Genomic DNA, 14,236 nt, shown 5'->3' on the forward strand with positions numbered 1-14,236 from the left:
TGACTTGTAGTGGCAGCCTAGGGCTGTTTGGATTGCTGGTGTGCAGAGTAATTAGACCTCATATCCCTTCCCATCAACAGTATAACTTTTGTAGTGGGGATGGGTTAAGTATTCCCCTTCCCCCCCCAAAAAAAGTATGAAAACATTTTTTTTATAAAAAAAAGTAATTATATGTCTTTGCATTTCTTTAATAAGCTGTGGTACTGCAGTGTAATACAAAATCTTTGTGTGAGGTTAGGCATAAATGGCTCATAGACAAAGAAATTACCCTTCTCCCATACAAATCAATAAGAGTTCTTCGCAGTAAGCGAAAAGCATAGAACATACATCTCCCACAAAAAGTCTGAGTCAACAGTAAAACCACTAATCATAGTTTAAAACAAGACTGTGTGGCCCTAAATTCATTTTGTCAGCCACTACTAATAGTTCAAATGACCAAAAAACAAATCCCTTTTCTTACTCACCTCTGCCACTCTGTGGGTAGAGCTGAAACGAGGCTGCAAACCAGCCAGAACACAATGCTGATGTGTCATATTCAGATCATCTGAGGATAGATTATAATCAGTTTCAGTCTATTGAGAAAAATATACTAATATTTATCCCTATGAAATATGAACAACAATAGATAAGGCAATTTTTAACACAATACAAGGAAATCACTTTTTATATCTTTTTAGCTCTAATATAAAGTTTTTCATTTCAGCTCAAATAGTTAGCAGAAGATAATTATCATTATCCTATTTTTAACAAATGGAAAAAAACAGAGGCAGAGAGATTAATTGAAAAATCTACTGTCTGCCCTATCCACTGGCCCACACTGTCTCTTCAAATGAGCAGACAAAAGTAAACAAAATTGAACTCTTTTAAAAGTTGTTTTCTTTAAACCAAGTTCTCCTCTCCTTATTTTAATTGCACCTAATGCACTGACTTCATAGTTAGATCAATGAAGAATAATAACCACAATAACCATGAAGAAATTTAGCAAGATTTTGGAATACAATTTAAAATAACACTATTCTTTGGAAGTTTACACTGTAAAAATGGCAGGATGAAGTAGTGTGCTTGCTGTCTCAATGCCTAAGGATATCTCAATTATCTCTCACATATGCTCAGTTTATAAGTAAAAGAAGAATTCCTCCCCTCCTCTTATAAAAGACAGTTTTGTAACTTGAATCCAAGTTCTGGCAAACAAGTTATGTTTTTTCTGGCTGCTGAATCATTAGTAACAATTTAGAGCTGTATGGAACCAGAATTCCCACTCTGTGGGAAATTCCAGTCCCTCCCCACACTACATCCCCCCTTCTCAAAGCCTCCTCTCCCTGCTTGCCACCTGAAAAAACTTTTTTGAAAATACAGGTTGAACCTCTTTAGCCCAGCACCCATGGTACCTGTCCAGTGCCAAGCCAGAGAATTTGCTGAAAGATGGGAGGTCAATATTATCTAGCAGCATTATCAACACTTCCACGGTTTACACTAGGCTCACAGAAGATACTTGGGATAAATTAGAGCTAAATAACAAGAGAGAACACTGAGAGCCAGGAATGGTAGCTGTAAGCACACTTTTTGGTACCACAGGAAACTTGGCCACAACCATGGTAAGTGGACATCCAGGTAACTAAAATCATGCTGGACAATGAACATTGCCAGACCAGGGAGTGCCAGACTAAAGAGGTTCAGCCTGTATAACCAAAAAGAAAAGAAATTTCAAATTTTACCACAGAACAGGAATTCTAAAATGTGGTTTATACAAAATTAAAAACTTTTCTAAACTTATCCAAAGCTTTATGAATTGCCTGGCTCCCCAGCCACACAGCAAGTAAGGAGCAGGCTGCTCAGGAGCCCTGGAATCTCTATCTCCAAGGCTTTCTACTTTGAAGGCTTTCCTGGAGCTAGGAATCCCAGAAGTTCAGGTCACTGTGGAGCCCAGGCTTCTAAGCAACTCAAACAATAACTTCGCCTGGTAGGCAAAAAGTTACATCTAATTAATTGAACTCATTATGATCTCAAGAACGATTCAATTTTGACAAATCAGAATTCTGTAACAGAAAAACATTCTGATGGAAAATTTCCAAGTAGCTCTAGTAATAATATTTGTATTGGACTCCAAAGCAGCAATAATTTAGAACTCTTTTAAAAATGTTCTAAATCAAGCTGGTTTTGATGTTCAAGTGTCAGAAATTAGGGTCTTTCAGACTTGCAGACATGGAATTTCAGTATGAACTAGAATGGGTAAATGGAACATGTCTAATCTACTTGATTTCAAGCAAGAGAAAAAGCACAAGGAAGTCAGTGTGAAAAAATTAAAAAGACGTAAAGTGGTGAGTCTATCATCACGGATGGAGTGAGGCAAGTGAGATTGATCCAATTGGGAAAAATAGGTTAGACACAGAACCTGGGATAGAGTCTGGGAGGTAAGAAATACATTTTTCCACTTCATTTATTGTGCAAGAGGAAGGCAGCAGAGGAGTTGAGGGGTTGAAGAGGGGCTGAGTGGCTGCTGGAGGAGAGCAAAATGTGTAACAGGAGGTCAGGGGTATGAAGGATACAGTAGATAATAATGATAATATTAGATAATAAGCCAGAGATAATCAAGAGTGATGATGGAATAGATCAGGGCGGGGAACTTTTTTGGTTTTTTGTTTTGATTGGGGGCCACTGACCAACAGAAAAATCAGTCAGGGACTGCACGCAGTAAGAAGCAACCCCCAACCCTCATTGATGTGGCCTTCAACTGAGGAAAGACACTCCCCACATTTCCCTCACATCCCAGAGCCTAGTGGTATGTGAGGGCTAGTAGATTCTGTGTGCTCCAGCCTCACAGGGAGGCAGTGGGGGACTGGAGTGCCTGCGTAGGCTCTCCAATGCTAGGGAGTGCCCTGAGACTCGGGCGCCAGATCCAGCCAACTTGGGGGCTGCATCCAGCCCCCAGGCCTTAGGTTCCCCACCCCTGGAATAGATGTTCGAGGTGATATAGAAGGCTTGATGCACAGGGAGTAGGAGACATAGTCACAAGTTGTGCTCAGGTCTGAGCCTGGGTAATGAGGTGGAATGATATTGTTTTCAACAGTGATGGAGAAAAAACAGCGAAAGCAGGTTAGGAAGAAAAATGAAAAGTTCTGGTTTTGCCATGCTGGGATTGAGCTAACAGAAAGACATTCAGGATGATACACAAGTGGACTGTGGAGAAGCAGATTCATCAGTATAGATATGGTAGGGTAGATGAAACCATGAACTGAAAATACCCAGCCCCTTACCCTCCGAAAAAATCAGAGTTAGGGTTAGTAAAGGGAGAAATGAAAGGGACGGAGGCCTACTGGATGCTGACAAAGAGGGAGAAGGTGGGCTCTGCATGCTCTGCTCTGACTAATGTGCCATTTTTACTTTATCTATTACTAGTAATTGTTGAATTTGACCACAGTAAGGTAGTTTGATTTTAGAAGTGCTCAGCCTCACATAAACCCTCTCCCTCCCCACAGTATATATTAAGCCTTTAAAGAATCACAGTTTGTATACACAACTAAAAAGGGGAACTCAAAATCCCAAGTAATTTTAAAAAAATCAGGTCATAGTTGCCTTTTTGACCATAACCAAAAGCTAGAATGTACAAGGTATGAAGTTTAATATGCTATTCTCTCTATTAGTGAAAACAAATATGCTCTAAAACCTTTATTATATTTTGTAACAAGTCTGGAATTTTCAAATTGGAATACACTCTGAATAATAATTCACTCAGATAAGATTTATTGGATATGTTCCCCTTGCAAGAATGAGTGTACAAATTCATGCACAACAATGCAGAACCTAACATTACAGACATTAGGGAAAAAATGCAGTTGGATGGTTTTATCCTATATCATTTCAGTTATATAAAATGTGAAGCCAGATCACAAGAAAGGATGTTTGTCCAGTCATTCAACTAACTTGAAAAGGAAAAGAAAAAATGATCGCATATCCCCATCAGATTTAGGAAAATTTACATTACTTTCCAGTACCTGAAAATTTTCCCATTGCAGAATAATGATAAGCCATGTAGGCATCACTTATTTTATTTAAGAAATAATACATTATGACTACTGAAGACCTAATTAATCATTTATACATTAAACCTATAGCCACCTAGGACTTCACAGCTATCTTTCTCCTGCAAACCAGGGCCATTCAGTTCCACAAAGAGAAACCAATAGTATAATTCTATTTCTTTTGGTACTATTTGAGTGAAAAAGAGAAAAAGTTGGGTACAAATATCAATTTTTGATCATGAGAGGCTAAGGACTGGAATAGGAGGTGATTTACAAATCAGGATTTAGCAGCCCTGGCAAAGCTCTGTGGGGAAGCTTTCCCCACCAATTATATGCCTGCACAACAGTTCATTTCAATATTTTTTAAAAGAAAAAAATCATTGCTGTATAGACATGAGAGTTAAAGGGTGTCAATCCAAATCTTGAAAAGAAACATAGCAAATCTGGATTTTGCAGCACTAAGTATCATAGTCATCTCTATGAAGAATGACTACAAAAAAACTGATTGCTTAAGTACTTTTGTTCCATTCAGCACCAATTAATTTGGTACAGTCTGTGTAGCAAATGCAATATTATAAGTATTTCATTTTGATTTGCACCTTCATTCAAACTCTTGGCATCCCTTTCATTGTGGAGCTGTCTCTTCTTGAAATTGCTTCCAACTGTCTCTAATCCTTTATGACTTTTAGAAAGAACCCTGTAATTTTAATTTAAGAGTTTATAATTCATCTAAAACTGTAATTGTATAAAAATGGTTGATGCTTCATGGATCATATGTCTCAAAGGATATTGAAAAATACATTCTAGTTCTTAAAAGGTTATTCCAAAGATTTTTTTCCCTATGATTTGAAAGAAAAAAAATGGCTTGTTAAATGGGACATTTGGAAGCACTCACTTTTAACTAACACAACACTGCAAACACATTATTTTATCAATGTTACAAATTGACCGAAACAGGCACCACTTGTTAATATTGGTCCCTTTTATATGTTAATGTTAGTTTCCTTTTGTAAATATTTAACTCAGTCGGGATATTTAAACTGTTTATTTGCTTGGGCATGGGTTTGCCATTTTCGTGATGTTAAAAGAACAGGCGAGTCTCCATTTTGGACAGCCTCCTTTTCATTGCCAAGGGAAAAGGCGGAAAGACAGGGGGAAAGGCAGAAAAACAGGAAGAAGAGCAGGAAGATGTTGCTAGGCAACGAGAGTCCATAAATAGGTGGTGCTCAGGGTTTCCAGGCTCTCTTTCTTCTCTGAGACAGAGTGTGGTGAGTGCTGACTCTCTGAGTCAAAGGCCTCATAGGAATTTAGTGACTGGCTTGGAGTGACAACTTGCCAGCTAAGGTGAGTAACATCAAGAAGTGTGCCTATTCATTGGGAAACAGACCCAAAGTCACGGATCATTCTGGTTAGGTAGGACTGATTTGTATGCACGACTGATTCGCACGCACGATACGAAAAAGGGTTAGGGTGGGAACCTAGATAGGATCCGGCCTGAGTTCCTGCTGCTGTCCGATCATCCCTGATCCTTGTCATTTGGACTGGAGTCCTGAAGCTGGCCTTCCCTGCTGTGAGAAAACGTAGATGACTAACATCCATTACTCCCTTTTTTTTTTTAATGTTTGGCTGTTCGCTCAAGTTCATCAGATTCCAGATCTAATTATTCCATCCCTCCCCCATCTTTTTTTTAACCTTTCCTACCCCATAGTTAACATAGATTTGTTATTGCCTTGAATATGGACTCATTTTATGCTCTGAGAGATGAGTAAAAGGAGAAACCTAATAAGAGGTTAGGTGGATCTTCTTGGGATCATCATTTATACTCTTACTCAAACCCTGCCACACCCACCTTAGCTTCCTTGCATAATAATGGTTCAGATAAAATGTGGACATAACACCAGTTTTTAGTTTTAAAAATTAAATTTTATCTGATGAGATTTGCAAGCCCAAACCAAGGCCTCTCGCTCAATTTGAAAAATATTATATACCACCTGACTTAAAAAAAAAGTCACCAGTACTGCAGAGATCTGTTTGCAAAGACTTTACTACTGCAGGAGTCTCATTCAATATGTGGTGGATTAATGGTCAGGATGCAGCACAATTTCAGTGGGACTCTCACAGAAATAAGGACTCTCACATGTGGACACCTTTGCAATTTCAGAGCCTGGGTCAATAAAAATATATAAACAGTACAGGCAGTCCCCGAGTTACGCGGATCCGACTTATGTCGGATCCGCAGTTACGAACGGGGCCCTCCCTCTCCCTGGTCTCCAGCAGACCAGGGAGAGGAAGCAAAGCGGCGGAACACACGGGTAGCGGGCAGGGCTGTCAGCTGGCCGCGTGCTCCACGGCTTTGCTCTGCTTTGCCCCCCGTCTGCAGAGCAGGGGGACGGGGGGCAAAGCAGAGCAAAGCCGCGGAGCACGCGGCCAGCTGACAGCCCAGACGCGTCTGGACTGTCAGCTGACCGCGTGCACCGCGGCTTTGCTCTGCCTTGCTCTGCCTTGCTCGGCTTTGCCCCCCGTCCCCCTGGTCTTCAGACCAGGGAGACGGGGGGCAAAGCAGAGCAAAGCTGCGGAGCACGCGGGCAGCGGACAGCCCAGATGCATCTGCAGACCAGGGGGACGGGGAGCAAAGAAGAGCAAAGCCACGGAGCCCGAGGGCAGCAGGACAGCCACGGCGTGTCTGGGCTGTCCTGCTGCCCCCGGGCTCTGCGGCTTTGCTCCGGACGCCTGTGGTACAGCAGCTGGGGCGCTGCCGGTTGGTCCCGTAGCGCCGCTCTGGGCACTACTGGACCAACCCGGCAGCACCCCAGCTGCTCTGCCCCAGGCGTCCTGATTCAGCCACTGCTGGTCAGTTTCAGCAGCGGCTGAATCAGGACACCTGGGGCAGAGCAGCTTGGGTGCTGCTGGGTTGGTCCAGTAGCGCCGAGGAGCGGCGGCGCTACTGGACCAACCCAGCAGCACCCCAGCTGCTCTGCCCCAGGCGTCCCCAAGTCAGCCGCTGCTGAAACTGACCAGTGGCTGACTACAGGAAGCCCCTGCCCCGGGCTTCCTGGAATCAGCCGCTGATCAGTTTCAGCAGCAGCTGACTTGGGGATGCCTGGGGTTCTTAAGTTGAATCTGTATGTAAGTCAGAACTGGCGTCCAGATTCAGCCGCTGTTGAAACTGATCAGTTTCAGCAGCGGCTGAATCTGGACGCCAGTTCCTACTTACATACAGATTCAACTTAAGAACAAACCTACAGTCCCTATCTTGTACGTAACCTGGGAACTGCCTGTATAATAATCACAGAAAGTGAATTTTTAACGGGACACTTTCATTTTTAATCTTAATCACCATAAATTGAAAACCAGCAATGAGTTAAACACAGGCACTACACATACAAACTTCATATTTGGAAGACAATGGACACAATACAAAATTTTCATACACAAGAACATTCTACTTGATAGCATTTTTCATCAATTGCCTTTTTCATCACATATTGGCAAACAATCAATAGCACAGAAACTACTGCATGATATGGCTGGTACATGCTTTCCAATAGGGATATAAAAAGTTGGTTAAATAGGTAACCATGTAACCACTGAAAAACTGAGCAGTTATACATGCCACAGATTCTGCAGTATAAATCTTAAATATTTTCTATTTCCTCAACTTTCTGCCTGCCCATTTCCAACAAATCATCTGCGACCTTGGAACAAAGTCCCATTATTGGACTTCTGTCTCTGGCAATTCCATGCATGATTTATTAAAAGAAGTTAATTACATGCCAAACTGGGTATAGGTGGTCAAATCCACCTTGGAAAACAAATGTTATCAACATGTAGTCTGTATCATCTTGGGTGATGTCATATAGCATACAAAGACTTTTTTTACTTCACATACGAAGTCTGGAAACAGCAGAAAAGCAAGTTCGTGCAGGTCTTCTTATTGCCAAAAATATTTTTTAAACAGAAGATGATATCAAATCACCTGAGACAGATTTCTCAGAGGGCACATATAACAGCATACCACACCACTGTTACAATACGGAAACAGAAGGAGCAAGGACTTACTGCAGAACTAAATAGTATTTTCTGGACTGCAGAGGAATGTTGGGACCTCGGTACCCTGGACTCTATTACAGGTTCTCTATGGAAGTGTGTGCTACCAACTGCAGAACCTGCCTCCTTACTAGCCTTCCTTTGTATGACTTTGCCTGCAGTATGCCATCCCAAACTACTTCCCCAGATTGTTCCTTTCGCACACTGCCGACTAACCCAAGTCCTCTGTTCCTATTCTCCATTAGTTAACCCAATCTTCCTCTGCTCACCCCACCCCATCTCCTATGCACTCTTCAGTCCTCTTCACACTGAGTCAATTGGCATCTTCCTTCTTCTCCGCACTGTTCTTAGGCTCCAGCGGAGGTAACAATCTGAGTACAGAAGAGAAATTTCAGGAAAAGTCCTGTTCAGGTCCCTGCAGCCCTGGAATGGAGCATGTTCAAAGCAGACAAAGACTTCACAAAATTCAGCAACAGAACTCCAGCACTCCTTGGCTAACAATGTGGAAATGTCAGTTTTCAGATGCTTATTATTCAGCCAAATTTAAGAAGATTCTCATTGGGGCAGCTAATGGCACTTCTCTGACTAGAGTACAAGACCCAAATTTCAAGTTGCTGCTCCCTGGCATTGAGAAGCTAGAGCTTATCAACAAAAGAATTTTTTTTTAACATTGGCAAAATAAAATATTCTCTGAATTGTTTTTACTTAAACTCTCAAAAAGAAAATCTTAAAAAACCATAATAACAAAGAGTCTTGCAGCACCTTAGAGACTAACATTGCCATGCCCCTCTGCCATGTATATTGGCCAAACTGGACAGTCTCTACACTACGAGAATGAATTAATGGACACAAATCAGATATCCAAAAAGTCAACACACAGAAATCTGTTCCGGAACATTTTAACTTCCCTGGGCACTCATTAATGGATCTCAAAGTCACTGTATTGCCTTAGGCGAATTTCACAAGCCAACTCCACAGGGAAGCCTTGGAACTTAACTTCATTTACAAGTTTGATTCCTATCACAGAGGGTATGTCTAGACTACATGGCTGCATCGACGGAGCCATGTAGATGAGCTTACTAGATATAGGAAAATGAAGCGGCGATTTAAATAATCGCCACTTCATTTACATCAAAATGGCCACCGTGCTGTGCCAATCAGCTGTTTGGCGGCACAGCGGGGCAGTCTGGATGAGCCACGGTCAACAAGGGAAGCCTTTGTCGACCACTCCGGAAAACCTCATTTCATGAGGCATATGGGAGCGGTCAGCAAAGGCTTCCTTGTCGACCATGGTGCATCCAGACTGCTCTGCTGTGCCGCCAAACAACTGATCGGCACAGCATGGCGGCCATTTTGATGTAAATGAAGCAGCGATTATTTAAATCGCAGTTTAATTTTCCTATATCTAGTAAGCTCATCTACATGTCTCCATCAAAGGAGCCATGTAGTCTAGACATACCCAGAAGTATGAATAAAGACATTGGCTGGATGGCCACTACATTCCACATCCTAATGACATAAAAAAACAAACATGGGTACTTAAGAACAATTAGTACCTTCTCTATTAACTTCATGTAGCATGGACACTCTAATTGACTATTTCTTGCCCCTTTTTTTCTTTCTTTTCCTTCTTTTTCCTTCTCTCCCTCCCCAGCTCCTAATTATTTAAAAACTGGATTTTTAATAACTCCATTCATCTGAAAAGTGGGTTGTGCCCACAAAAGCTGTTAGGGTATGTCTACACAGCGGTTATTTCGAAGTAACTGACATTATTCCAAAATAACACAGTCTGCATCTACACTAAAAGCAGTTATTTTAACATAATGTTGGAGGACTTCTTACTCTGACTCCTGTAGCCCTCATTTTCCATGGAATAAGGGAAGTCGGAGGAAGAGTAATCTTTTTCTGACTTCCTGCTGCATAGACAGCACCAAAAGCCGAAATAAGCTTGTAATAGTTTGTGTCAGCAAACGGCCACACTGATGCACTTGTTATAAAAACAAGCAAACAAAATAAAGAGCTGGATGAAAGTGTTTGAGTGTGGATAACTGAAATGTGTCATCAGTATCGTGACAAACCCAATGCAGATGCATGGAAACTGATGGCTGTAATTCTACATGCAACTGCTATAGACTATCAAAATAAATCAAATACAGGAAGGAAAGACATAACTTGTTGCCCGATCCTGTGAGGTGTAAAGTGCTCACAGAAATCAGTGAGATCCATGAGACTTACTTGTGTGAATAAGGATTACTCTAATGAGAAGGGCAGCAGGGCCGAACTCTTGATTATTGTCAGGGGGTTGCGGCCCCCTTCTCCTGGCCCGTGTCTCGGTCCAGGCCCTTCTCTCAGGGCATATACAGTACCCAAAGTCCCAAAAGTCCCGGCCCCTCTCTCAGGGCATATATGGCACTAGAGGCCTAGCCACTCGGAGAAGCCTCTCCTGGCCCGGGGTTTGATTATCCCGGGCAGGGGGAATGGGTGGTAGGGGGACCCGGGCCCTCCCTCTCCACCGGGTCCCAGCCCAGGGCCCTTTAGGCAGGGCCTATGGCTCCTGCCGGCTCAGCGGGGAATCCGGCCAATACAAACCAAGCCAAACTTTGTATCCTTTGTCCTGGGCTGCTTCCTACCACGCTCCGGTTCCTCCGGGGCCCATTCGCCTCTGAGGCAGTACCTGCCGGTGTTGTGGGCGCGCTCCTGTCGCCCTGGGTCGGCGGCTGCTTTCTTGGTGTCAGGGTCAGGTACGGTCAGCAACTCTAGTCTCAGCGGCTGCAGAAACACTGGCCCGGTCTGGTCTACCCCCTCACCCTGCGGTCTCCCTGACTGCAGAGCTCCCTCTGCTTTTATACCCGGCCTCTGCTGGGAGCATGCCCAGCAGGGTCGGAGGGGCGGGGCCTTCTCAGCCAGCTGGGCCTGGGCTATCCCCTGTCCGTCAGTGCGGAGCCTGTCCACCCCGTCACAATTATTAGTACATACAATGATTCCTGGGAATGGCAATGTAATGATTTCAGAACTAATGACAATAATCAACTTTTTAACTTTCCTCTTTGCTTGTTTCTATTGAACCTCTTCAGATAATTGTCTTTTTGCCATTTATTTTTGCCTTGTATGATGTCTCTAATTCAAAGTGCAGTATAATTTTTAATATTCTAAATGCAAATATATCTAACAATACATGAAATGGAATTGGGCTACTTTATCTTCTTAAACACAAAAATATATATAAAAAAGATGTCCATTTATTCTTGTGATCAATTTAGTGAACATACATATATAGAGACTATAGAGCTAAAAGGCTTAGCCGCCTAACTAACATCTCGCCGGTACATTTGGATTTAGTGGAAACCAAGAAGTCTTTTGGTGAATGGTATCCCTACCTAGTATTATGTTTCAGGGGGTAGCCGAGTTAGTCTGAACAGGATAAACTTAAACTTATGAGATATCAAAAAGCAGTTTCTAAAAGTAATGTACATATAAGCCTTGTCCCTCCAAAAAATAATCTGATGCATGTGTCAATAGGGATGAATGACCCTTTTGCCATCCTGTGTATTTCCCAATCACATATTGGGTTTGCAAAACTAGTTACAATTCATAAGCTTGATTCTATCAACATTATTTTACACAATCCACAAATTTGGAGAGATGAAGTACTGCTACAGGAAGCAATTTTCTTTTGGTCTACACAACCTTTGCTCACAACTTCATCCCTGTTTTTCCAATAGTAGAGATACAAACATAAAGGTAATATACTATTGAACTGCTGCAGCAGTGTTGAGGGAATGGCCCCACACCAGTTCAGTTTCCTTCCTCCAAGACATTATAGGCCAAAGGACTATCATTACTCCTTTCATCAACTCCTTGGAAAAAAAGTGGAGTTTATAACTGGCCCCAAACATGGAATATTTGTAGTATTTAAGCAAAAAAGTGTGTATAAAGAAAACACAGAATGAATTAAGAGATTTAACTGAAGAAGATGACAGGGATTAGCTAAACTATATCATCAAAGTTTCATAACAAAAATAATTTTTTGGTGCTAGCAGTCTTAATAGTCACAGAAAAAAGAATTTCGATCAAACATGGAGTCAAGAGGGCAAACAATAAAATTAAAAATATTAAAGATGCTAAAGAGCAAAAAAAAAAAAGGTTAAAGTTAGTATATGGAAGTTCAAGCAGATTAAGTGGCTAGAAATAGTTTAATGAGCCACTACATACATGTGGAAATGTTTCCATTAAAGGCTTATCTTTAACCACAACCCACCCCTGCAATGTGTGTGCCTAAATTCTGGCTAATGAAAATAATTTTTGATGCTCCTTGAACTATAATTTGCTCAGGAAAAAAAAGACACCATCAAGTTCATCTTCAAGCTGCATTAATCCCCTAACTTTCGAGCAATATTTGATATATGGGAAACAGCTGTGGAAAAATAAATCTTCACCCTTTGAAAAACTATTTATATTAAATATGTTTTGAAGTTATAGTAGGAAAATTAGTGAAAATTGTAAATCTATTTGCAAATCTGGTCATGTCTAACTCTACATTTAGAGGAAAGATTCCAATTTAATAGTAAAATCATGACAACCCTAGCTAAGCATGCCTTCGGTCACAGCAGATGGGCTCTTTGCTCACCTCCACGTGCTATGGATTTATTACATGCACCCAACACGTTTCATATTAGACACCCCTTGACTGTGTACTTGAGACAGCAATGTTCAGCATGTGCTTCCTCTACAGACCAATATATTATTCTAAATTGAGCTAAACTGTTTCCGTTTCATAAGTGCTATAAAGTTCAGATTCCAGTTATCAGGCAGCAGGTTTACAGTTCCTCAGCAGGGTTATTTTTCACGTGAGGAAAAATAAAGACTGTAAAAAAGTAAATGCCATATTGAAGCTAATTTTTCCCCTTAAATAAAAAGTTATTTTTGATATTATGATAGCATATCTGAAAATAGAAAAAAATGAACCCCTGATCTTTGGCACATAATATATAATTCAAGACATAATTAATACAGCAGTATATCTCAACTAAAGATAAGAGCTGAGAAAGCAAGTAAACTAACCTTAGTGATTTCATTTTTAAACAAAAGTTTCTAAAAATAACCAAGAATCATATTATAGAAGTGCCCTTTTTCCTGTTCTTTGAAACACTATTCATTAAATATATATATAATAAAATAATAATACAATTTACAATACTATGGCTCAAAAATCAATGCAGAAGTTCATGGAAAAAGCACATTTGTATTGTATTTATTTCGGGCTAAGACGGCCACAATCAAAGTACATTACTGTTTAAGAAAACTTTATAATTAAGAAGTCTACACTTCTAGGCTAATGACAGTTGTACATATTCTAGTGTTGACACAGCCATCTGTTGACTTTTATTAATAATAAATATAATTTGTATTTCAAGAATTTATAATTAAAAATGACAGCATTTATCAAATGTTCACACAATAGTATTGATGGAGAGACTGTGCTACTTCCTGTGCATAAACAAAAAAGTGAAACAGAACATCACAGATATCACTGTTGATAAATGTTGGCTTTTAAATGATTAAAAGTGTAGTGAATCTGACATCTTTTCTGCTAAAGATCTTGTAACATTGTAAACATTGTAAACATCTTGTAAACATTATATTATTTTACAAATGGAAACTGAGGCACAGAGAGTTCAAACAACTTACTACCATCATGAGTTTGAGATAAACTTAAAAAACAACAAATAGTCTGGTAGCACTTTAAAGACTAACAAAACATGTAGACAGTGTCACGAGCTTTTGTGGGCATAGCCCACTTCTTCAGATGACCAAGTGGTCATCAAAAGCTCAAGATACCATATACATGTTTTGTTAGTCTTTAAAGTGCTACCAGACTATTTGTTGTTGTTTTAAGTTTATCCTGTACAGACTAACTCAGCTACCCCCTGAAGCTTATGAGTATGAGTGTCAGAAACAATACCCCGAATCCTGACTATAATTCTCCCTATTGTAACCACTAAACATGCTACCCCTACCATACCATCAGATCTACTAGGTGATTCTCAAAGTGTCATTGTTACATGTCTAGGTGGTACAAACTCCAGATGAATTAAACAGCATGTTCCCTAACTGTTTTCACTATTTTTGTAACAATAATGGAGGAGGTAATAAAGGTAAATGAGAAGGAG

The 14,236-nt window shown here is 40.7% G+C and overlaps 1 protein-coding gene across 12 annotated transcripts in view; it reads right to left on the reverse strand.

Annotated features, from left to right (window-relative positions):
- FTO (FTO alpha-ketoglutarate dependent dioxygenase) overlaps positions 1–14,236 on the reverse strand; it is a 391,784-nt gene that overhangs the window by 264,358 nt on the left and 113,190 nt on the right. For all 12 annotated transcript variants that reach the window (XM_075940288.2, XM_075940298.2, XM_075940290.2 and 9 more), the window contains one exon: positions 465–544. In XM_075940288.2, the coding sequence (XP_075796403.2) occupies positions 465–544 (80 nt within the window). The remainder of the gene's footprint in view (positions 1–464; positions 545–14,236) is intronic.

The sequence above is a fragment of the Pelodiscus sinensis genome, chromosome 12 (genome assembly GCF_052426305.1).
Source record: "Pelodiscus sinensis isolate ZL-2025 chromosome 12, ASM5242630v1, whole genome shotgun sequence".
NCBI lineage: Eukaryota > Metazoa > Chordata > Testudines > Trionychidae > Pelodiscus > Pelodiscus sinensis.